The following is a 26,413-nucleotide window of genomic DNA, read 5'->3' as shown; positions in this document are numbered from 1 at the left end:
AGGGAAAAAAATTCCCCCCTTCTAATTTACATTAACACGTTCACCGGTAACTAGCAGTATACTTTTTGTTGAGGTCGAGTCTTTTGTTGTAAACTAATGATATACAGTTATAAAAATTATATTTTGTTATGTTCTACACAGATCTGCATATTAGTGAAATCAGATATTGTGGACCAAATCTAAATTGGAAACAAAAGCAGGCTTGGGATTTCGCATGTTTACCCTGACTTTTTTAATAAATGACCACATGAATTGTACCATTTGGGTTATTAAACCTCTACTTTAAACAAAATTGTTTTAAAATAAGATTTTAAAGGAAAAATAAATTCTTATAAAATTTGATACTTGCAATCATTTGTCATCTCATATGAAGAATTTCAACTTAATATATCATTAAAACTACCTCCAATGGAGTAGAGAGTGCTGCTTTCTGTAACTTCAGTATATCTTAGGCTGTTATCACATCTATAGACGCGCGTGCTTACCCGGAACTATTCCGAGAAACGAGATTCTAGTAGCACGGCTTTAAGTGGCAGGCTTCCGAGAAATGTTTTGTCTAGCTAGGAGGAACGTGTCCTGGCTACGAGCAACATTTTAAAACTTTTCCCAAAATGTTCCGGCTGGAGACGTGTTCCTCGAACGTTCAACCAATCAGACGAAAGGTCAGCTTCTGAAGGATCACGGGTAACTTTCAATATGGCGATGGCTCTTACTGTGAAGTGATGGACGGTGGAAATAGAGGCCGATTTAATTATTGCTGTTTTGTTGTAATACAACTGCCTGAGTCATTTTTTGAATGTGTATATATTCATTAAATATATAACCGTGGAAATTTCAGAGTTGACAGTATTTTACGACATTCTTGCATTTCGGATTTGTTTACAAATTGTTCGTAGCCAAAAGTTCGCCAAATTTGTCGTATTTCGTGCTGATCGTATATATAACCCTGTTATATAATAGAATTTTATTTCTTAAATTTAAGTTGAATAATTTTTTAAAATCCGTTTGTATATGCGCGGCTTTTCTCCTAATTACTTATCTTTTAAATTGTTAACTGCATAATTAGTGACACATTTTAAACAGCATAAAAGATGCATAAAAAAGAAAAGCATAGCTTATGTAATAATGAGAATACTCATTAAATTTGTCTATTATTTTCATGTTATTAATGAAATACTTTTTGGATTATAAATACATTAGAAACTATACTTTTATTGTAAATGCTACATATTGAAACATTGAAAATTTATGGATTTATTATTATGCACGATGAAAAACATTTGTATATACATTCATTAATATAAATCTTATTCATTACATTAATACTAATAAATATATATTAACAACTTCTAAAACATCGCATCTCTCTATCTGTATATAAATATATGACTTATTAGATGAGTATATATATATATGTATGTATGAATACAAAAATGAACATTGCCAAGAAGTTTATTTGAAGTTACTTTTAATTCAGATAACGATTATGTAATTGGCAGCAACTATAGTTATCAGTTCTTTGCAAATTATTATGGGTATGTAATAATCAGTTGAAAAATAATTGATAAGTATTTGAGTACTAAAGAGTGTACACATTTTGTTATTGGGTTAATTCATAATTATATCATACATATGATCTACGTAATAAAAACATGACTAATAAATAATAAGAAATGTAACAGCTGTGCATTTATAACATTTGATTACTTAAAACAGCTCACAACTGATTATCACCTTCAAGTCTGTTTACATAATGAATTGCACTTTCCAATTAAGTGCACAGGCCTACTAGTGGCCGAAGCGTCGTTGAACACTGGTAGTTCTGTCTCAGGTTAGAACGCCGCGAACGGGCTGGCTACATGACGTTTCCTTGGTTTGCCCCATTTGTAACTGGTATACGAGCCAGTTTTAAAAAATCTTCTACAAAGGGATCCCTCCTGTTGTTATCCCTCGAGGCTTTGCAGTAATCACATAAAACCAACTGAGCCCACCAGCGGCCGAGCGGTAAAGTCGCTGAACACTGGTAGTTCGGTCCGAGGTTCGAATCCCGCGAACGGGCTGGCTGCATGGACGCTTTCGTGGTTTTCCCCATGTTTAACGTGTATACAAGCCAGTTTCCCTTAGAAAGTCCTCCCCGAAGGCATCCCTTTCCTTAGGCAGATAGCTCTAGTGTGCTTTGCTGTAATCTCAATAAACCAAACCATAAAACAAACTCATGATGTGAACACCTAATTTCTGGAGTTGGTATAATTAATGTGTTTTAGGTATATTACCGAGTGTTCTATGGGACAGTAAACAACTCGCACATGTTTTGATTGCTCATGTATTCATATGCTTTATTTGATCTTCATTTTGCTGAATAGTATCTGCTGGCTGTGAGGAGGTAAATATCAGCCATATAGATTTTTGTCACTTGAATGGACAGAACAGTAATTATGAGCCATAAAGTTAGTCAGAAAATGCTTTCACCAGGTCACAAATTTTCCAGTGAGCCATCAAATTTCATTGAAATGCAGACAACAGAAAATACACATAAGTGATGTGTGATAAATAGACTTATCCAGCACATGTTTTTAAACTATTCTTAGTGTATACAGAATTTGGCTATTACTGATGTAATTGATTGCTATAACCAGAAGTGTGTTTATCTGTTACATGAAGTGCCAGAGTGGAGATCAAAGTGATTAACTTGATAGCAATCACCTTTCTATTATCTTCCATTACTAACAATAAAGTTTAAAACGAAAAGCGTGTGAGCGATACAAAACAACACGAAGAAGCGAATGTCACTTGAAAGGAAACGTCACTTTCGCCAATCTGAGCGATAACTGATTCTTGTTTGGCTTTCAGCCTGTTTGCCAAGTGAAGATGGTAACCCTATTTCGCCAAAGGCCGTTTCTCAGAACTGTTGCTACAAACGTTTTGTCCCGGCAACAAACAGCTAATGTGATAACGGCATTATGTTCTTGTGCATGATTAACCCCTTCATAACAGAATGTTGCTTGTAGCCAGGTGATGCACTGGTGCATTGCCGCTTGCATCGATCTTCCAGATGGGTGTGGCATTCACATGTAGTTTCAAACATACAAGTTCTTATAAATTTTTTTAAAATCAGTAGATTGCACTCAGTGTGTAGTACAGTTAGCTTATTTGAACATATATTTTGTTGACCTTGTGTCTGTGAAGTACTTTCGGATTCTGGTGATTTGGTTAGATGTACGAACAGGTAATGTAAAGTAAGCAAAAACACAGTTGGCTACACATATATGAACATTGAACAGTTTCCGATGCTTCAGATATAGGTATAATAGATAATGCAGATATAGATTTCTGACTCATACTTTTAAGAAGCTGCTTGTCGTATACTTCGACTGCCCTAGAAACATCATGATAGTTATAAGAACAAATCACTGTAAAGGCATGAAAATTCATCAGGTCGAACCAAGATCAAATATTAACTGTAAAAACTGCCCCAAGGTCCAGCTCACACCAAGACATATCTTTGAGTGCTCAGGGTTTGCTACAAATATATTAAAACTCAGAATGGTGCTACTGCAGAAAATCCTGTACGGACCTGTGGCACCGAAGCTAGTGGCCGCAGTCGTTCAGACCTTTGGGGAGGTTTAATCCTGGAACCACTTTCTCACTTCTAATCCATGGACATGAGAACAACCATCACCATTACTTCTGGAAGTGACCAGTACATGCCAGAAAATAATTTAAAAAAATTAACTCTGTCTGAAATTTTTAAATTAACAACTTAACAGAAGAGCTAGCATTGAATACTTTGAATAAAAATTATCAAGAGAATACAGTTTACCAATGAACTAGCCCTCAGAGAGGAAAACTACATACAATAGACGGAACGGAAAATTATGCAATGCATATTGCATGTAATTTTATTTTTGAGAACGTTTTACACCACGAAGGCGTGCAGAAAGGGAGAAAATACCTTATAAAATAATAACTAAGAATTTGGCAAAATTGGAAAAGCAATATAATAAAGTTAAGTTTATATATTCAGTTTATTAGCCTTCACAAAGCAAGGGTGTTTACGACCAACTGGATCAATGAAACTTAACACATTTGCTGCCATCTGTAAAAACACTTGTAGTTGACTGGCCAGCTACAAGATTGCTTGTAATTGATCCACTTTATGAGTATTGCAGTAATAAATGCAGACAATGCTCAGGTGTTTGGGTGTGTAGGAAGGGAGTAAATAATACACTTGGCATGCTTTTAAATGGATCATTTATTTCTCAAAATGCAGTTAAGATTGTGTTTACTTGGGAAATGTTATAATTAGACTGCTTAAATTCCTGTTCGGTGACTTATGCAAGACTAACGAAAAATAACATATCACACAAGGAGTTTAGCGTGAGTGAGTAGAAAAGATAAGTATTGTTTATTTAGGAGTTTCTCATAGTTGCCACAGGGAGAAAAAATATTATGTTAGTTATGAATATAGAGTGTGCATTTAGTACTAAAAGTAATCTGTTATATCTATAGTTAAATAATAAAACGAAAATTATTTAAAAGCATAAACATGCTGACAGAATCTTGATACATGTGAATGGATGCACTCTGAAAGCTTTGTGCAAATTTCATCCCCCCACACCCAGTGATTTTCATAATTTTTCTTATTAAAGTTTATTTGATCCAAATTGACTTAATCTACAGAAGATATTTGTAACCTTGAAGATTTAATCAATATTTTATCAGTGAATATTTTTATTTAAAGTTTTTTTACGTCAATGGATGGTATAAATTTAGCTTCATGTATATTGCGTGCGTACGGGTTCGTTATGAAATGAATGCGTAAGTCCGATGAAAAATGAACAAAAATTTATTATTATCACAACAAAAATGCTTAAATTTTCTCAAATTATCATGCAGTATTACAATATCTCACAGTAGTTATCTTTTAACTACTCAAATGTCCAATAGAACGTAATTCAAAATAGCTAAAGAAAGCTAATCCGCGAATTCGCTACAATCAACAAGAGCAGTTTTCTAAACAACAACAAACTAAGCAACTACTACAAACTGAGATGTTTTCCTCCTTTTATAAGATTTTAAAATCACGCGCTAGAATTTTCCAGTACTTTCTCGAAATCAAAAAGAGATATTTATTTATTTAATGCACGCGCTCTTGTATGTTCAATTTTCCGGCTTAGCTTTCTTTTAATATTCGTCACGCGCTGCACTGCGCGAGAAATAAAACCATTTAATTTATAATTGAACTAACATTAGCTTTTTAAATACCAAATTCGTAACAATATATTAATAAAATAATACAGCAGTATCGACAAGAAAAAATCTGAAAGTTCTCAGATTTTATATTAAGCAGAAAAGTGCTTTTTTTATAAAATTCAGTTCAATAGCAGTATCCCAAAATAATTTAAAAAGAGCGTATCTTTAGAAGTTCCGATACACAGTCTCGAGCGCTGGAGATTTTTTTTTTTTTTCCGTGCAGTGTTGCCATGACTCACTTTGAAATGGTTGAGTTTGTTAGCTAATCCAAAATTCGTTAAAGTTTTATAAAATATGAAACAGATACTAAAACAAAATCCAAATCCCAAATTATATCACAATGCGAGAAACATATATACATTCATGCAGATTCTTCATTATTTAATTTCTTTAAATATAACACAAGGCGATAATATTGGGTGACAGCAATTTGAAAAGTGATTCGCCGTTTATAGTGATTCAACGCAAAATGCCAAAACGAAATTAATAACCCTTCTGGGCTAATAATAAGATAATGATGATGATTCAAAATCCAAATCAAACTGCCTGATATCACGATGGTTAAATTAAATGTCTTCTCAATTAAATAGTGTTGACCATCACTAATGTTAGTGTTAGAAAGGAAAGAAAAATCCACATGCGTAAGCTTTGGACTGTAACTAACATAAGCTTTGGACTTTGGACTGACTTTGCGTGTAGCAAGAACCTCAGGCTATATCCACATTAATGCACTTAGTTGTGTGGGATCTGGTCTTCATCTATCATGCAGTGTAACTAGATCTACTTACCACTGTTTTGTAGAAGTTCAGGGCAATCACTTGCGTTCTTCTTTCAACATTCATGAGTTTTCCCTCATGACCTCAGTTGGAGAATATTTAAAATGATTTCCTTTTGCGTATCACGACACCTATTTTCACAATATTATTATAGCGATCATGAAAGAAACAAGGTAAAATGGTTTTATGGTGTCGTCTACTTAATTCTGCTGACTACTACATGAATAAAAAAATATCTCGAGTGGTATACTGAACTTGAGTGAATTTATATTAGAAAAATATTGCATTTTATTAAAATATTTTTACGGTTAATTTGTTATCTGCTTAAATTACATTAATTAATATATTAACCAAAATTTAGGTAAAGAAGACTGTAAAAGGCTAGTCACCTTTTTAAATTATCTTTCCAATGCTTTTTTGTAAAGAGCAAAAATTAAAGTTTTGTAAAGTATTTGAATAAAACAGCTTTATCAATGCGTAAAAACAGTCTCTCAAAAATCCTGCGCTAGAATCCAATCACTTAACTGACATTATAAATGAAAGATGTATAAAATGTGTGGTGCACTTAATTTTATGCTTGTTGTAGAACGTGCCAGTATTATTTTTGAAAGCAGAAATGACGTATTCGCTTGTTTAAATAGATTCATTTTTGCAGACAAATATCGTGGTAAATTTTTCAACTTATTTGCTCTTAAATTTTAATATTTTTTACTTTAAAAAGATAAATGTTTCAAGTATTATGAATATGAAATTATGAAAATTTTCAAAGTTTATATAAGAAACATATAGCAAAAAAATGCTTAGTTGGGATTTTTGAATACTACTTATCGGGATGCCTTAGTTATTTTATTTGTATGTAGGAGCAAAAAAAAAAAAAAAAAAAAAAAAAGGTAATTTGTTAGTTTTTTAATTTACAGTTATGCCTTGATAACATTACCAATTTGGAGGAAATTTTACTATTCGAATAATCAGTTTTCATATTTTAAAAATCGGATGCGGCCACCACATGATTTCCGTGAACGAAATATTAAATTTACGCATTTTTTCGTGCATTTCATTTAAACTTATTTCCTCGAATTTCATTAGAGATGTAAGGACCCTAAGTTTTACTAACGTTTATTTTATTTTAAAACTTTTCTATACTTTCTTATTTTTTACTTCCGGCCAGAATTAAATGCTTTAACTTGTTTATGCAAATTGTACTTGATAACGCCCAAGTATTTAAGTTATGGCTTTTTGCCAAGACTTAGAGAGAGGGAGAGGAAGCGAGCCGCTTGCCAGTGCTTTCTTACGAGTTCTCAATCGGTTGCTGCTTGCCTTTAAGGCCAGATGCCTCACTTGAACAACTTTTAAATTTTTGATAATTCTGCAGGTATTGCATGCAGATTAACTAAAAGCATAAAAACCTTAATCGGAAGATAAGAACAATCATTTTGAAATCAAAAAATGCTCAATCTACAAACATTTAAAAAAAAAAAAAATCACTTAGCTCACAGATCCGAGTAACAGAGTGGGAATATATATATATACTTATATGATACTGGTGCGGCCGATTGCACTTAAAAAGGTTGGTGCACAGCTACATGTTATAGCAGCCCTATATACACAATTTCAACGTTCTTAGGCTAATCGTTTTTGAGTTATGCCAGATAAATACATACATACATACGTGCGTACGTACAGACGTCACGAAAAAAATCGCTTTTGAACCCATTTTAAATCCTTTTCGCAAACTGTTTTGGGAAAAAGAGGCCTTTTACCTGTCCTTACGTTCAGATGTCACGCAAAAACATCGTTAAACTGCATTCGATAGCGGTCAAAATGGATATTTTCGTTGAAATATGACACCCGAAAATTTCGCGATTACAATACTTCCTTTACTTCGTACAAGGAAGAAAAAAACGATATACATAGGGGATATAAATTTTATATATAGGACTGCTATAACATGTAGCTGTGCACCTCCCTTTTTAATGTAAGAAAAAAATTCAGTCAACATTTGTAACATAGTTCTTCGTAGACTTGAATTTATCGCCAGGAATATTACAAACGGAATGTTATGAAATGTGTTGTGAAGCACAGTTAAAAGAGAAATTTCATCAGGTTGGTTTGGAAGATTTCTACAAAACATATTAGGACAAGAAGAAACATCCTGCATTTTACAAACATGCTCTGTCGATGACTACGCTTACACGTGTAAACAGCTCTTTGATCGTGTGACCCACATCAAATTATAACCGAGAACACAAATTTCTGATACTAATTTAGGAAATTGTTTGCGTGTAGCAAGAACCTCAGGCTATATCCACATTAATGCACTTAGTTGTGTGGGATCTGGTCTTCATCTATCATGCAGTGTAACTAGATCTACTTCAGTGTTAGGGTGTACCCTTTTATTAAACATAATATTTTAGAGACGGCAGGGACTTACGAGTTTACAGTTGTAGAGACATTAGGTTATTTGGAAGTCTGAGTCATGAAAAATGAGCAATGCCTTCGCCGAGACTCGAACCACGAGCCTCTCGAATACGCACCGAGTGTACTGACCACTACACTACGAAGGCATACTAAGAAGGGAAAAATACCTTATATACTCTCTCTTAATCCCCAGTCTCCCGTTAATACTTTAACGGGAGACTGGGGATTAGAGGACCCAATCGCCAAATCCTGGTGGTGGAGAATCATCACCCACCACCTTTTTAATTCGGGCGCTATCGTAGAGACATTAGTTTTATTTCGAAGCAGGAGAGATGAAAAAGGAGCAATGCCCTCGCCGGGACTCGAACCACAGTCCTCTCGAATATGCATCGAGCGTACTGATCACTACACCACGAAGGCATGCTAAGAAGGCGGGAGAAATACCTTATACAGTCACCAACTGTTTGCTGTGAGAAACTTCAAAGATAACGTAATATTCAATTTCAAAGTAAGATTAGTGCAAGACTACACAACTCAGGTTAATGTAACAGGTTGCCTCAGAGCCTACACCGGCAGGATAAATACGTAATTCGTAATTCGACTGTAAGAATGCGAAGCCGATATTTATTGTTAACAGCTGGTAGAAATAACAACGTGCGCGCATAGTTGCGAAACCACGCTCTGACTAAACTTTCCTCTACATCAGTTTAAATACATTCGTTCACTTTAATGACAAGGAAATATGAGGGCAATAAGAAAAGACAGAAAAGGCTAACAAATTTAAATAACTCTTAGTAAAAATAAATGAAGCCCTACAGTTGTACCAAACAAACTCTGACGCTTCTGTAAAATTGATAATTTTTATTCTTGAAATCTAAACCGAATCTAATAAATACATTTATTTCTCAATTTTGTTTTATTTTCTCATACATATATTGTGTGCTTTAATAATAAAGAAACAGGCCGGCAGGAAATCTGGGTTATAAAATATGGCCCACTATTGAAAAGTTTGGCCATCCATGTTAACGAATAATAAATTCAAATTCCCCTTAGAGATAAATAAAAGTAAGCGTCATAATTATTAGTACAGTGGAACCTCGAGATACGAGCACCTCTTTATACGAAAAATTCGAGATACGAGGAAAGCATGAGCGAAAAATTTCGTCTGTAAATACGAGCAAGGAGCCAGGTTGTGGGTATGAATGTCACGTTTCCCGATTCGGCTCGACACTGGGAATTTTCTCGTCACATCACTCAGTGTTCTTTGATCTACGTATTTGTGCGCTTGTGAGTTAATTGTTTTTTACATTCAACGTGAAAATAATTATTTCACGATGCCTCCCGTGAAGACTGTTGCCTCAGATAGTGCTGAAAGAAGAAGGAAGCCATGGCCGTTGACATTAAGAAAGAAATCATAGATAAACATATGCGTGCCGTAATAGGGACGGAATTGGCAAAGACTTACGGTTGTTCGACGTCGACGATCTGCACTATTCTGAAGAAGAAGGAAAAAATTAAGAAACTTGATGTGGCCAAAGGAGTTACCGTTATTTCCAAGCACCGTCCAAAACTCCTAGAAGATGTTGAGAAGCTGTTGCTGCTGTGGATTAAAGAGAAGCAGTTAAAAGGCGATTCGGTGTCGGAAGCTATCATTTGCGCTAAGGCTAAGAATCTGTACTTGGACCTTCTCCGAAAAACACCAGGTACGTCGACTGAAAATGAGATGGCAATGAGATTTTGGGGGTGTGGAAAGGATTAATTGGATTTCCATTATTTTCAATGGGGAAGTTTGTTTCTAGATACGAGAAATTCGCTATACGAGCTCAGTGCTGGAACCAATTAAACTCGTATCTCGAGGTTCCACTGTAATCGTATCTGTGGCTTTTTCAAGTCGATTAAAATAAAATAAAAATGCAAATAAATAAAGAAATAAAAATTTCAGATTCAAAGAACAGAAGACTATAATGGGGAAAAACACTTCAAAAATATACTAAGTGTACTTAATGAATCACACAGATAATGAGAGCAGAATCTTCAGAAGAAGTATTGCAGTGAAAAATCAATGAAATTTTCGAAAATAAACTGAAAAAGAAAGTTGGCTAATCTTTCTACTTCAAAGGAGGAGGAAGCTCTTCTGATCGAAAATTAATGACCTGAAAATGAAATGACCTGAAATTCGCTACAATCAACAACAGTAGTTTTCTAAACAACGACAAACTAAGCAACTACTACGAACTGAGATGTTTTCCTCCTTTTATAAGCTTTTAAAATCACGCACTAGAATTTTCCAGTACTTTCTCGAAATCATAAAGAGATATTTATTTATTTAATGCACGTGCTCTTGTATTTTTAATTTTCCGGCTTAGCTTTCTTCTTTTAATATTCATCACGCGCTGCACTGCGCGGGAAATAAGACCAATTAATTTATAATTGAACTAACATTAGCTTTTTAAGTACCGAATTAGTAACAATATTACAAAAAGTATATTACATTTGAGTGCACAAAATAAAAAGGCAAATGGAAGTAAAGATTCTTTATTGAACAACATTAGCTTAGATCATTTTTTGACATAATCTCCAAACTAACTGAAATATTTATTACAACATACAATAAGGTTTTTCCACTGCAGTAAAGTGGAAATCTCCTCTAGCATTTTCCAATCAATCAGTTTTGCTGAAAGTAAAATGAAAAGAACTACACAGTGCAAAATAGAATAATGCTTTAGCATCTTTATCACATTTAATCCTATGCCAAACTTTTCAGTTTTTAAATTTAAATACAGTCTTACACAAAAGTATCAGGAAACCCCATATTTTTAATGTAACTTTAAAAGTAGTATTCAATGCAATTATGTATTTCATTTTGAAGTTATTGCAACTTATAAAAATGAACAACTCTTAATTCATTTTTATTGTCCCCCTCCCACAAAAAAATCTGATATGGACACCACAACTTCCTTATACAGCCTATTAAATAGTTCCTTTACAACAACAATAAACTGCATATAAATATAGTCAGATACTTAGATTGATTATATATAAATTGTTGCAAAATGTATATGCACCCAGAAAAAACTGAGTCACAATTACAGAACGTGGCATGTAAATGCATTTCACGAGTTGGTGTAAATGATTAAATTTGGAACACTAATCAGCGTTGTTGAGTGATACAGTGTATGTCTGAAGTGCGCAGCTGGTAGAATGTAAAAGGGCAAGTGATGCAAGTGATGAGCATTTACAACTGCGATACATGACACTATAATTAAAGATGCCTTTAAAACATACTCAAAAACATTACAAATAGCTGTCAGATTTTGAGAGGAGTCGCATTATAGGGCTAAAAGAGGCCGGTTGGTTGAAGCAATATGGTCGTCGTCCATTGTTGGAACCAGTGACTCAGTGACGGCATAGTCAGTTGCTGATATGATTCGTAGGAGAGTAGGTGACACTCGCCTTAGATATAGATGTCCATTATGATGCTTGCCATTGACACTTCATCTCAGCATTGTCGTCTTACATGGTGCCGCTCTCGCTATAGCTGGACTGTGTCCGACTGGAGAAATGTGATCTTCAGCGATGAATCGTGCTCTTCTCTCAATGTTGATATCTATCTAATATGTGTTTGAAGACAGGAGTCTCCAATGTACTATTTGTTACCAAGTGGCACACAACCCGAACACACAGTTTGACAGTCTGGTGAGCAATCAGCTGGGACAGCCGTTGACCATTAGTCATGCTGCGAGGTACTAACTGCTTGTAGGTATGTTGATGACATTTTGCAACCGATCATACTGCCTTTGCTAATAGGTCATCCAGGTTCTACTTTCCAGCAGGACAATGCTCGACCAGATACAGTGTGACTTTCCCAACAAAGTCTTCAATGTGTTAATGTCGTCGACTGGCATGGCTGGTTTCCAATCTCACCTATTGACCATATATTGGGAAGGCAAATTCGGCTGTGACAAATACTTCTAACTCTCTGAGCAGTTGCTCCATTTGTGGCATAATCTACCACAGAAGACATTGGCAACGTAACCCATTAACTGCTGTGGAAAATGTACAAGATTCACTCTACGACCACAGTTTTTTACATAGCTGCGTGTAGTTATGAGATGTATTAGAGGGAAAATAATTGCAAGTTTTGCTGTCTAAAAAATGGAGTTTCGATCAATTTATTTTTAGACCAGTAAAGTGTAATATCAGGTTTCAGTGTTATACCTTGTAAAATCAGTATATCTAAAAAAAAAAAAACACGTATTTCTTCTGAAGTGGTTGGATACCATGATTTTGTTCTTTGTTTTGTGTTCATGGTTTTGTGATTCTCTTCATCTGACTTAATATCAGATGAGATATCTGACCCTGAAGATGACGGAAAGTGACTATTTTACTTTCATCACTGTCATACATATTCATAAAAAAAAAAGCACCTACTACAAACAGTAAACAAAAATAAAAAACCGCGAATAAAAAAATTATGCTTTACTCGAACAGAAACATGAGCAATAACCATGCAATTATTACTTTCATCACCACCTATTACAAACAAATGGAAACGGAAGACAGAATGAAAAAAAAAAGTATGTTATACTCAAACAAAAACACGAGCAATAACCGTGCAGTCATACCCTTTTACCGTTTCAGAAACATCCCTCTCTTCTTTGAAATAGTATCCTCCTTTGCATACTCTGTCAAGGTCATTGTGGTGTTGCATTCAAAGCTTTGTGAATAATTTTACTGGTAGCAGCACAAAACAAATGATAGTATTTCAGAAGGGCATATATATACGCCCGAAGCAGTTAATGCGTCGTCTCAGCCAGGCATATACAGCGCGCAGAACTGTGTATCGGAAATTCTAAAGATATCCTCATTTTAAAGTAATTTTGCGACATTGCTATTGAACTAAATTTTATGGTTTAGTGCAAAGCACATGATATTTAATTAATAAAAGTAACACACAAAACGTTAAAAAAGGCCCCTTTGGACGTAATTTAAAATCTGAAACATTTCAGATTTATTTATTTATTTAAATCTGAAACTGCCAAAGCATGAATATTTTTGTCACTTAAAACACTTCTGTATTCTGTAATGGGAAGTATATGATTACAACCAAGGATGATGAAAATAAAGGCCAGGTAAGGGAAGTGGGTATATACCCCTTACCCCTCCCCTAGACATATGTGTGTGTGTGTGTCTGCTGATACTGCTGACTGCAACGAAAAAAGAGGTGCACAAGTAGATGTTTCAGCAGTCCCATATACTAAATTTCAACATCCTACGGCTAATCATTTTTTAGTATGCAAGGTACATACATAATTACATACAGACATCATAAAAAAGTCCCTTTTGAACCCATTTTACAATCTGGTTTGGATAACAAAAAAGTTTTTCATTCTGTCTGCATATACAGACATCACATCAAAAAATCATTGAAATGGATTCAGGAACAGTCAAAATAGATATTTCCGTTGAAATGTGATACGCAAATTTTTCACAATTACAATACTTCTTTTAGTAGTACAAGGAAGTCAAAATTAGTTTTGCAAAATATGACAAGCACTTTCGTTTTAGCGAACGTTTTATGACTGTGTTCCATTAGTTAGCTGATAATTTTAAATATTAGAGTCATTCTAACAGAAAATGCCTAGATATAAAGAACTCAATGTTTAACAATCATAACAAATCCAAATGTAAATCAGCAAGAAAAATTATAAATTGCCAAAAACTGTAAATGTTCATGGTGTGATGTACACATTTTAAGGACACAAGTTCACATTTGAATGTAAAAAGAATTGCAAAGAAAACGTAATATCAACTTCAAAAATCAACGAAACATTTTTTCTGAACTTGTTACAATTATCAGATGAAATTGGGTGCCCAATTAGTGCCAGAACTGTGAGAAAGAGACAAACATATATCAAACTTTTTAAAACTCTAGAACCAACTTTGTAAATTATTCAGTGATTACATTATTGTGATGCACATAAAATATCGCACCATGCCGCAAATTGACTACTCCAGGGTAGTGGATTCTTCATGATAATGTTAAGGTCTTAAACTGGTCATGATAGTGTTCAGATGTTAACTCAACAGAATATCTGAAGTTTTTTATGCTGAAAGCTATGCCAATATTTGAAAATCTTAGTTTTCTTAAAATACCCTTTAACAAGTTCGAAATGGCAAAAATGCATAAACTAGTGGGTAGTATGCCGAATAGAATGGTTACAGTAATTCTACAGTAGAAATGAGAAATGCTAAATATTAAAACTGTGAATAAATGTTGCTTATATCCAATGATCAAAAGTTTAGTTTTTATTTATTTCAAAATAAATTAGTTATTATACGGATTTTCTTCAATTGCCAGACAGCCCAGGATGGGCCCTTGCCTTCCTCAGAATCGAATTCCAACCTCTTCTATCCCTGGCCATGGACATCCAATTGGTTATTTTTAAAATTCCTAAGTCTGTTCCCAAACAGTCGAGCCACCTAAGTTTAGGTCTCCCTCTTTTTTCGGGTGCCGAACGGTCTGGCCGAGAAGATCATTTTAGTTACTCGATTTTCATCCACTTTGCACAGGTGTCCTGCCCATTTAATTCTCAGAATCATTATATATTTTACTATATTTCTTTCAAGGATTTATAGAGTTAGTTCTTCTTCTCCAGATATTGTTACATTTTATGCCACCAAAAATACTTCCCAAAATCTTTCTTTCAAAGACAGAAATGATACTTTTAAGCTTTTTCTGTCATTGCCCAGGTCTCAGCAGAGTCTGTAAGAATGAGTCTGATTAAGCTTTTGTAAATTAAAATCTTCATTTTTCTGCTAATGAAGTGAGACTTCAAGTATTTTTTGGGACCGAAAAACATCGGTTAGCATCTGTGACTCTACTACGGATCTCGGGCATTAAATCATTGAGAGTATTAACTTCTGATCCTAAATATTTAAATTTGCTAACAATTTCAAATTTGTAATTCCCAATTTCCAAAAGGGATTGCTGTTATTACCACATGGCATGTATTTAGTTTTATTTTGATTGACTGCTAGATGCATTTTGCTGGCTGCAGCCTCTAGAGATGTAAAAGTCTCTCTAAGTGACCTGGGAGTGCATGCAACTATGTCAATATAGTTAGCAAATGCAAAAATCTGAAAAGATTTGTTAAAGATAGTTCCACGGGTATTAATGTTGGAGTCTTTTATAATTTTTTGGAGAGCAAGGTTAAAAAGCAAGCAAGCCAGTGCATCACCCTGTTTGAGCCCATTTGAAACAACAATAGGCTCAGAAAGATTATTTTGGATTTTAACCCTAAGTTTTGTCTCAGTAAGAGTAATAGTGACCAAATTTATATGTTTTTCAGGTATTGTAAATTCTCTCATAGCTTCAATTAATTATACAGTTTATATTCATCTCATTATTTCAAAATAAATGCATCATTACAAGATGTCTAATATTTCTGGCCAAAGCTGTGTATCTTTGAAATTTTTAATAAAAATTCTAATTTTTTTTTGGAAACATGTATAAAAAATATTTACTTCAAGATTATGTGCAAACTTTTATAGGTTATAAATAATTTTTTTTTTCAAAAAAATATAAAAGTTATTTTAAGATAACTTTTTAATAAATCAGGAAAAAACAGTCCAAATTTAATTTGGATTATATCAAAATTTCAGTTCATTTATAAATTTCAGTTTTAATTAAAAAAGCAATATTATTAATCATATACAAAACTGACATTACTTAGGTAAAAATTTGAGTAGTAATTAAAAAAAACTGCTTGTATTGTTTTTACAAAACTTGACACTTTGGTATAATTTGGAGCATGGAATCGAAATATTAAACTGTAACTTAATTGTTGTTATTATGATAATTTGAAGCTCTAAATCTTAATGTTAATATATGTTTAATTTTTGGAATCTTAAATTTTCTGAAGTATATATAATTCATTGACATTCATTCATTGATGCAGGGTTTGTAGCGGTCCTTATAAGTGCTTATAAGTCCTTATATTTGAAAAAAAAAAAATATAAAGGCCCTTATAGGTGCTTACTTTTTCTTTAAAGCCCTTATTTTTTGTTTTTAGTGCTTATTTTTTGCTTTTAGTGCTTTTTTTTTAATGAATGCGCTATTTTTACCCGTACAACTTTTCTTCCTAATATGGAATGTCAGATGGTGAATCATACTCCCGGAAATAGCTTTTTTCCCTTTCTCTGCATTAACATAACCTTTGGTATGCACGAAGAGTACAGACAGGTGCCCGTTGTTCAATTGGTCAAAGAATTGCAAAAGCAGTAGAAAATTCTGGTACATTCGGCATTCTTTTCCTCCCACCCAAATACTACACACATTTGAATTTCTATCAAGATCTTAAAAATTTGCATTCTCGTTCTGCTTGGTCAGTTCATATTCGTGTTTATTATGATCGTTATGCTTATATTATGAGTATATGTATGAATGTTTATAATAACATAGTTTCAATAACTGCTGAAGTATAGTAAACTTCCAAGAATGGTTGTGTTTTAACACAGATTAGCTTTCTAAGGAATAATATTCAGAATGGCTTAAATAAAGGGAAAGTAATCAAATAGTCAAAATAATTTCATTTTTTGATTTTGTTGGGATTTTTTTTAGTTCCGTTGGTTTATTTTTATATGATGCACATATTGAAATGTCAAAAGCATTCATTTGTCATTTGTTCATTCAAAAGCATTCATTTGTTCAAGCATTGAAATGTCAAAAGCATTCCACGTTTAGCGGAAAAATCTAAAGAGCGGCTACAGTCTACCCCTCTGCTCCTTCAAGTTACGCTCGACTGTCCAAATATTCGCCAATTTCCAAGTATGCAGGTTAGTTAAGCTTTTACTGTTAAAGATGACTCCATGAAGCAAAGTTCTGTCTTTTGATTTCAGAAATGTTCCTCTTTTTTACTTAAATTATTTTGCTTGCAATATCTGTTAAGAGAAAACTGATATACAATGAAAATTTAGAAAATTTTCAGAATTTAGATTTAAATTATTTAAATATCAATATGAGTGGAAAAATAAATTGTATTTATTATTAGGTTCCAAGCGAATGCAATAAATATGCCTTATTATTATTTATTTTCTCTATTTTGAACTGAAATTTCATCATTAAATCTTGTAATATAGTTTAGTTCTTCATAGTTTTTTTTTTTCTCTCATTGTAAACTAGTTCTGTAACTTGAACTATTATTTAAAATTAAAAACAAAAATAATAATTATTTTCCATGGCTGAGGTAATGCTTATTCTGTCTAAATAATAAGTACTTCATTTCTCATATTTTAAATTACAAGTCTAATTTTTAAGGTTATGCAGTTGTGTATGATGTAATTAGACAGGTGCTTATTTTTTTTCTTAAAATGTGCTTGAAAAGTGTTTATAAGTGCTTATTTTTTTAACTAAAATGTGGCTATGAACCCTGTTACATCTATCAATATTCCATACAAAGACCTCCTATTTATTTACTAAAACTCAAAAACAATTGTTTTCAATGCTTACTGAATTTTAATTGGATAGTTTTAATTCTTCAAAATAAATTACAGCTATTATCATTATTTTTTAACTATCTACTAACTAACTTCTTTTTACTAAATAATACATCTTATTTTTCAAGTATTATAATCTATACTCTAAGATCATCTAACTTTATGTACATATGCATTAACATTCTGACTGGCATGACCACCTTTATCTAGTCATGAGACTTTTTTTATCACTTGGTATACATTAGATTATAATTTAAAATATTTTTCTTTCTTCTATCTTTAATTATAATCATCTTAAGGAATGGAAGTTTATGAAAATGTGACAATAAGTAACTATAAAAATTTAGATAACAGAAGCTGTTTAAATATAGGTTTTTCTGAGCAGATTCAAGAAAGGCATGCCACTCAGAGGGTTAAATTAATATAAAAATCGTTTCCTAAATTTGGATTTTACAGCATACACTAAAGATGAATGCATTAAAAAATGATATAGACTTAATATGGTTAATTCTTAATACCTTTTTTGACATCTTTTCAAGAATCTCAGATGATCCTTCATTTAGGTAAGTGAATATTGCTCCTGCAGCAACTCTTGCTGTTGTTTGCACTTGATCCACATCATGTGCCCATTCTACGCTCCCCCAACGCTTTATCTGTGTCATTAAAATACAAATATATTATACAAAACAATACATCAGAAACAATTTAACAATAAAACTACCAATATTTAATGCATGTGTTTCAATTAAAAGGCAAAATCTGAACTGGTAATTCTAATCTTAATATTTCAGCTTGACAAAATAATTTTTAATCTCTATCTTTCAAAAACATGCAAAATTTCATGCTTTTGTCAAAAGTTTTATTTTCCTTCAAATATACACCTTTTAAATTAATATAATTTGTTAACATTAGATTTAAAAGTTCTAAAATAATTTACATTTTGATTTTATTTTCCATGTGCAATCAATAAGTGATAAAAATTTACACTTTATTTCTCAGAAAAATTAATTTTGCATCAACTGGTCAGCTTCATACTGTTAATTAATCTATAAACTAGTTGGCCATTTAAGACATAAATTGTCAAACTTTCATTAACATGACAATAAAAAGAAAGGGTACTTACATACAATCCCATTGCCCATGAAATTGTTACAAAGCAGTGCAATTGAGAATCAATTATGAATAAGCGTGACATCACAACACCCTCATAACATCTGTTCTTTTGTCTAATGCAATCTTGATATTTTGTCTGATGTAATCTTGATCGATTCTCGACGAGCAATGCTTTGTTTTCATGAACAACAATATAAATTAACTGTTATTGCTGTATTTTGCCCTAGCATTTAAAAAAAATTACAACTTGGAACTTGCCTCCAATAAAGCAGCAAACTATGGAGTATTTTCAAAATTCTGGATTCCAAATGGTGTGTATTAATAGTCACATTATGATACTTTATTTGAAAATGGATGAATGGGGATGTAACATTAAAAACAACAAGAATCTTGCTTTCAGGTCCGTAAAATCATGTTTGTGATTGTATTCCAGTTCATTTACAGTTGGTTGAGAGAAATAACATCTGTAGGAAGTTTGCATTCATAGCATTCTAAAAGAGAGCTTCTGGTAAAATTGGAAGGCCTAAAAAAAAACTCTAGATTTGATTGGCAAAACTTTGGTGGGATGTACAGCAACTTTCATTGTCTAATGGTAGCTAACATTCACATTCATGGGATAATACACAAGTACCAAAAAAGGAAATCATTTTCCCCCCTGATCACATTTTATAGAGTCATCTAATATGAATATTTATACAAGAAAAAATAAGAAGACTAAACCTGAAATAATGCTTCAAGCTGAGATAATCCAACTGCTTCTTGTACATCAAGTTTATGATTAACAACAGCTAATGTTAAAATTAGAGACTTCAAATTTTCTGCGATGAAATTGATACCTGTTTTAGTAGAAAATAAATATTTTCTATGATTTTAAACATAAAATAAAAACACAAAGTCTTAATTATGAAATAAACATGAATAAGACCATTTTATACACTGTTAGTCTTGATATCTCTTCAAAAATCTACGAGAGAGCTTTGCTCATTTTATTTAAAAACAAAGGAAAAAAATTTAAAATTTTATCATTCATAATAAGTGAATATAATATAATAAAACTTATCAGGAGAAAAATATGTTTATGCTAGACTGCAGTAACTGGCATAATGATGCTTAATTTAGAATAAAAATTTGCATCTATGAAATAAGAAAACATGTATATTTAGTTAATATTAAATATAATCTTTAAATTTTGCAAGCTGAAGCCATTTACGTAGGTTGATCCAAAAAAAGTTTACAAGCAGAAGCATTTGAAATGTAATAATTGTGGAGCAAATATTTCCACCCAGGGTGGTTGACAGATGGCACTAATTGTCCTACAGCAGTTCTACGAGTAAGTAGCATCAGTATGCAGACACTTGAGAGCGACAGTAATGGGACGACGTCTAGAAAACTGGTCTCGCATAGAGGTGCGAGTCGTAATTCGATTCTTATGGGCCAAGAATGTGGCCGCATCCGAAATCCACAGACAAATCGTTGAGGTATACGGGGACAAAGCAATGAGTCGACAACAGGTAGCGAAATGGTGTCATTCTTATCAAGCAGGCAGGGAGCATGTGGAAAACTGCAATATGGAAGTGAGCGGCCGTCCAAGTTCTTCAAGGACGGATACGAGGATCAACAAGGCACGTGTTGAAGAAATCATGCAAAGGGATCGACGAGTAACTGTGTGTGAGATTGCCTCAGAGTTGGGCCTGAGTTATGGAAACGTTCAGTATATCGTAACCAATGAGTTCCGATATTCCAAAGTTTGTGCCCACTGGGTTCCATGTGCGTTGACCGCGGAGCATAAGGCCACTCGAATGATGTGCAGCCTCACATTTCTTCAGCGATACCATTCAGACAGTGAACACTTCATTGATCGCATCGTTACCGGTGATGAAAGATGGCTTCATCACTTCACTTCCACAACCAAAAGAGCCACGATGGAGTGGAAACACCCTGGATCACCGACGAGGAAGAAGTTTAAGGTCGCACCCTCTACCGGTAAAGTGATGGCAACCGTTTTCTGGGATACGACTGGTGTTATCCTAATCGAGTATTTGGAGCGTGGCCATACTATTAAGGCCGATCGTTATTGTGCCACCTTAACGAAATTGCATAAAGCCATCCGACGCAAACGGCCTGGATTACTGAGCAACGGCGTCATTCTTCTCCATGACAATGCCAGGCCCCATACAGCTCGCCAGACTCAGGAATTGCTGCAAAGGTTCAAGTGGGAGGTCTGGAATCACCTCCCATACAGCCCCGATTTGGTTTTAAGTGACTATTTCATTTTTCCGGCATTGAAGCGATACTTATCCGGAACACGGTTCACCTCTGACGATGCAGTGAAAACAGCTGCCGAGAAATGGCTCAATGAGCAGGATCCTGATTACTACCAAGACGGGATAAATAACTTGGTCGAACGTTCTGACAAATGCCTAAACAGGTTTGGTGACTATGTGGAAAAGTGAAGGCCAGATGTGTCTCTTGATTCCCATTTGTATCTTGTTTCTATTGTTAATAAATACTTTTTCATTTGCCTTGTAAACTTTTTTTTGGATTACCCCTCGTATATGCAAAATCAGTGGGAAAACACTAAATTAAGCCTTTTAAAGATTTTAATAAAGTAAAGTCACAGATTTCCTAGGCATTTACTTCCTCCATTGAAAAAATATTTTGCATAATTTAAGTGGAAGAAAAATACTTAAATTTTATTTCTTCTTTTCTGATATAAAATTTATAAATCACAAGGAAATATTTTAAAATATAAAGCATAGCTTTACATGTCTAAGTAAATATTTTATTTAGACATGTAAAGATGCATCTATAAAGGTAGGATTTATTTAAAATGACAAAGGATACAAAGACTGTCTAAAGAAAGGGATGCCTTCATGAAAATCTTTCTAAGGGGCAGAGAAAACCATGAAAACAGAAGCCAGCTCTTCCACTAGGATAAATCTATAAAGAATATTTGTTAATTTTTAGGAAATTAAAATATGGTACATGAATTTGGACTGAACCATGAAACTGATATCAAAGAAATTTATTTGGTAGTTGAACCTACAAAGAATCCAAGCATTATAGTTAGAGAAAAAGGAAGGCATGGAATAATCACACAATTATTGTGCTTTGAAGGGGGGAAATGTTGTCTAAATAGAAAGAGTTTTTTTAATATTATCCATAAAAGAAAAGATAATTCTGTCAATAGCAATAGCTCTTAAGTAACTGAGTTTTATGTATAACTGTAAAGTTTAAATACTATACATTAGTGTACAAGAGCAGGGAGCATTTTTCTTTTAAAAGTGAAACAGTTGGGAAGACGATAAAAAGGCTGAAACAGCAAGGCTGAAATTCATTATTCAGTTATCAAGGAAAGAGAAAGAACAAAAGAGATTAGAAAATAAACTGAACAGCAAGGTCAACAGAATTTATAACAGACTAGACATATAAACTTGTTGGATCACACTTCTTGCCAAACAAAGAATAGATTTTCATAATAAAAAAATTAGTAAATTAATTATCTAACTTTATAATTAAATACTTTCTATTTAAATTTTATATAAATTTTAAAAACTCAACAAAATTAAGTGAATGTTTATCAAAAACATTTCTTATAGAATATAATTATAAGTAAAATCTGCTCAATGAATTTTAAATAGCCGCAGTTCTCCTGTGCTAAGGTAGCATAATCATTTGCCTTTTAATTTAAGGCTTGTATGAAAGATTTAACACCTTAATTTCTTTATTAACACTGAAAATCCAATATAGAAAGGAAAGCTTTTTAAGCAGCTTTATTCTAAAGTGATACATATAAATGTCATGAATGAAGTATTCTTCAAGATACAAATTTTATTTCACAGTAGTAATTATTTTAATGTGTCCTTTTCGAATTAGTCTCCATTTAAAATTTTTTAAAAAATTTAATTTCACTAACTTATTATTTGAAGTTGACTCATATAAAGGAAAGGCAATTTTCTTACATTAAATTACATCTTGATTTTTGAACACTTTTTAACAAAATTGTTTTGAAACATTCTGCTGTATATCATTTGGGATTTCAAATAATAAAATTTAGTTCCATATTTTTAGGCAGTTTTAATCTGGCTAGAAAATCTTAAAATTAAATTCTGAAACACATTATATGAAAAATTTGCTAAAATATTTTTGCAATTATATCAATGTACTTTTAAAATCTTCCAGCAAGAAGGAAACGATTATACAAAAGCATTTAAATTTATTTCACTAAAACAAAATCCAAAATAATAAAATCATACATGAGAAAAATTCATGCACAAAATATAAAAACTGGCCAAGAATAAACATATCTATCTTAGTAACATACATAAAATTATTGTTCAGCACTGAATTTCGCCCAGCAATGGCACTGAGGAGAAAAAGGAAATACATTTTTTCTCCATTTCTTATTATTAGATTTCATGCATAATTTATAGTTTTATTTGATATATAAAAGACAGTTCATTTGTTATTTTATTATTATATTTGACACACTAAAGAGATAGTTTCATTTGTTATTTTTCATCAGATTTGATTTATAAAAGATAGCTTCATTTGCTATTCACATTATTATTAGATTCAGTATAAAAAATTATTTTCATAAACACTCAATAAAAGTAAATGGAAAGAAATATGTATGCCTGCCTACCTATCAAACACCAGCAATTGTAGGACAGCAAATGCTTTCTGATTTGTATGATAGCTTCATGAGGAACAGGAGTATTACTTACATCCTCACAGATATTAATTTTCACCTTGTATCTGTGAATCAGAACATAAATATGTTTAAATTTATATATCATATATGTAATAATTATTACATTATGTCCATTTCAAAAATCTTTTTTAAAACTTCAGAAAATTAAAAAAAGATATGAAAACCATATGTAACTTAAAAATAATTTAAACCATATTAAAGTTTTAGCACAGCATTTATTTTCAGACTTGAAAAAGAATTTCTCTGTGTCAAAATATTACATTGTTCTGTTATGTTATGTATATTATGTTTCATTATATTTTATGCATACATAAAAATGACTTAAGACACAATTTTTATCAAGTACACTATTTCAAGGAAAATAACAAAGTAAGCTAAAAAAAAATATTATCTAATTTGAATTTATGTTTATGCGAGACAATTTATGTGTTATCAAAACAGGATTATCACCAGGGCTACCTTAATAGAATTAGATCTTACCTCCATCAGTTCTATTAAGAATAAGAATAAATTTGCCAAAATGTAGGCCCTTGAAAAATTTTTGGGACTTTGATTGTATTACAGCACATAATAGTTTTCTGGTTAAGGTAGGAATGCCCTTATAGAGGCCTTACTAAAGGAAACTGGTTCATATTAATGTTTGAACCTGGTTGAACTACCACTGTTCAGTGATTTTATTGCTCAACCATTTGTGGGCCTTACACCTGTAGGTCTCCCAAGCACAGCCCATATGTTAAAAGAGAGTTAAATATCACCATCTGGGTCACTGGAATACCATCATTAGAGTAGAGAAACTAGGCTGGCCCCTTAACAATTTATGCATTAACACTTTTAAGTATATTTTACATAGCATTCAAAAACATTAAGAAGAATACATCATTTTAACTCTTTTGAGATCATATGTCATTTGAATGTAATCAGATTTTTACAAATAACATGTGGAGCTCCAGTTGAGTCAGCTTTATGCTAGAAAGGACTAGCTCATTTTCATTTGTCCCCTTAGCTTCCATAGACATGCTGTTAACTACTGGCAGTAGGTCATAAGAAATTTTTATTTTATTGTGTTTCTTATAAGCAAAATTAATTTAACTTTTAATACAATATTGTACTTCTCTTCCTGATGCCATTTATATGGTATGTGAATGAATTCAAAATAAAATAGTATACTGATGCAATAATTCCAAGTTTAAACTATGGAGAGTGAAGTGGTAAGAAAAGTTAACCCTTGCATTATGAAGCATGCTCAAATAATGTCTGAAACTGTTTACTATCAAAGCCCTAAGGTCTTGACTGCTTGTCTATTATGCTTTTTGGGATAATATATTCTCAAAAGAAAAAGTAATGACGAAAGATAAATCTATTCCATTTATTGTCATTTGTACAAGCATGAAACATTCACTCTAAAATGGAATATTATATATTTTCAAAATGATTAATGATATGCAAATTACGTAAGCTGTCTTGTTGGCCTTGTGCTATTTTTGAGATAAAATCTTTTCAACTAATTTATTTTTTAAATCATCCATAACTTTAAAAAAATATTTATTGTGGTATGATTATTTTGACTTCCATTCTTTATCTTATTTTATAAACTTATCACAACATATTAATCATTATTGCATTCACTAATCTTCAAATGATATCTTTAATTTTCGTATTCAAAATACTATAAACCCTGTCATGAAGACCATATGTGAAAGTAACTAGTATTTTTGAGAACATAAATAAACATGTAAGATTTACCCTAAGTTTTTAACAGTTACCTTTAGTTAAAGCTACTTTCCTGTCCCTCCTAATTTCAGCTTACAATTTCCTACCAGAATGTGTTTTTAGAATTGTGTTTAATGCAAATGAGTAAGAGCGGTATTTAAGTTCTACTGACTTTGCTAGAGAGCCAGAGTTTCTGGCTTTTGGCTACACTCTCTCTAAGCTATTACTATGCTCGGCCCTATTCCAGGCCCTTGATAGCTTCACCACCTTATTTGATATTTAATGGCCAACTGCTTAGAAATCTTGAAAGCTTATTAAGCATTAGTTTATCAGGTTCAATGTTCCTTCTAACCTTCTTCGGGAACATACAAGGACCTGACTCGGAACAGAGAGCTTACTAAAGCTATGTTCACTAATTGTGGTAAGTAGACAGGATACAGACGAAGGGTATACAAAACCCTTTATTTTTCTCTATATACAATAACTTCCGTACTTCGGAATACACTGACCCTCCACTCGGGGTCTAACGTAAAAAAGTATAAAAATAAAACTAAACTCTAATTTAACTTTAGAATAATACACGTGGAAGATTGGCCTTATAATAACAGGAAGCGTATGTAGCACAGAGACTGTGAACACTACAATACGTTTAATTTATCAAGAGGATTAAAACCTCTGGCCTGGAAGGCGAACAGCAACTGCGTAACTTCTAAGGTAAGCGGCCTGCGTTGACTTACTGCTTCCTCTCTTTCGCTTGGCAAAAAGGCCACAGTTAAATACTTGGCGTTCGCCAGACAAACTTTGCATAAAAACCTTCACGCTTATAATTCTGGCCGGAAGTAGAAAATAAGAAGTGATAGTAAAGATTTAAAATAAAATAAACGTTAGTAAAACTTAAGATCCTTACATACTTCCTGCCAGAGTTAATTAG

General features: G+C 32.7%; 1 protein-coding gene across 6 annotated transcripts in view; it reads right to left on the bottom strand.

Annotated features, from left to right (window-relative positions):
- l(2)k14505 (ATP synthase mitochondrial F1 complex assembly factor 2 homolog l(2)k14505) overlaps positions 1-26,413 on the bottom strand; it is a 63,736-nt gene that overhangs the window by 3,463 nt on the left and 33,860 nt on the right. For 5 of the 6 annotated variants that reach the window (XM_085819561.1, XM_085819562.1, XM_085819557.1 and 2 more), the window contains 3 exons: positions 23,704-23,816; positions 19,779-19,894; positions 18,464-18,598 (listed from right to left, as the gene is read on the bottom strand). In XM_085819561.1, coding sequence (XP_085675687.1) covers positions 18,464-18,598; positions 19,779-19,894; positions 23,704-23,816 — 364 coding nt within the window. Of the gene's footprint in view, positions 1-10,966; positions 11,122-18,463; positions 18,599-19,778; positions 19,895-23,703; positions 23,817-26,413 lie in introns of those variants that run through there. The other variant, XM_085819559.1, reaches the window with a different exon arrangement.

The sequence above is a fragment of the Stegodyphus dumicola genome, chromosome 6, assembly GCF_044657685.1.
Source record: "Stegodyphus dumicola isolate Sdum_Otavi_A_Nest chromosome 6, ASM4465768v1".
NCBI classification, from domain to species: domain Eukaryota; kingdom Metazoa; phylum Arthropoda; class Arachnida; order Araneae; family Eresidae; genus Stegodyphus; species Stegodyphus dumicola.
Note: the sequence above shows the minus strand (reverse complement) of the source record. Positions and strands in the feature narration are given on the sequence as shown.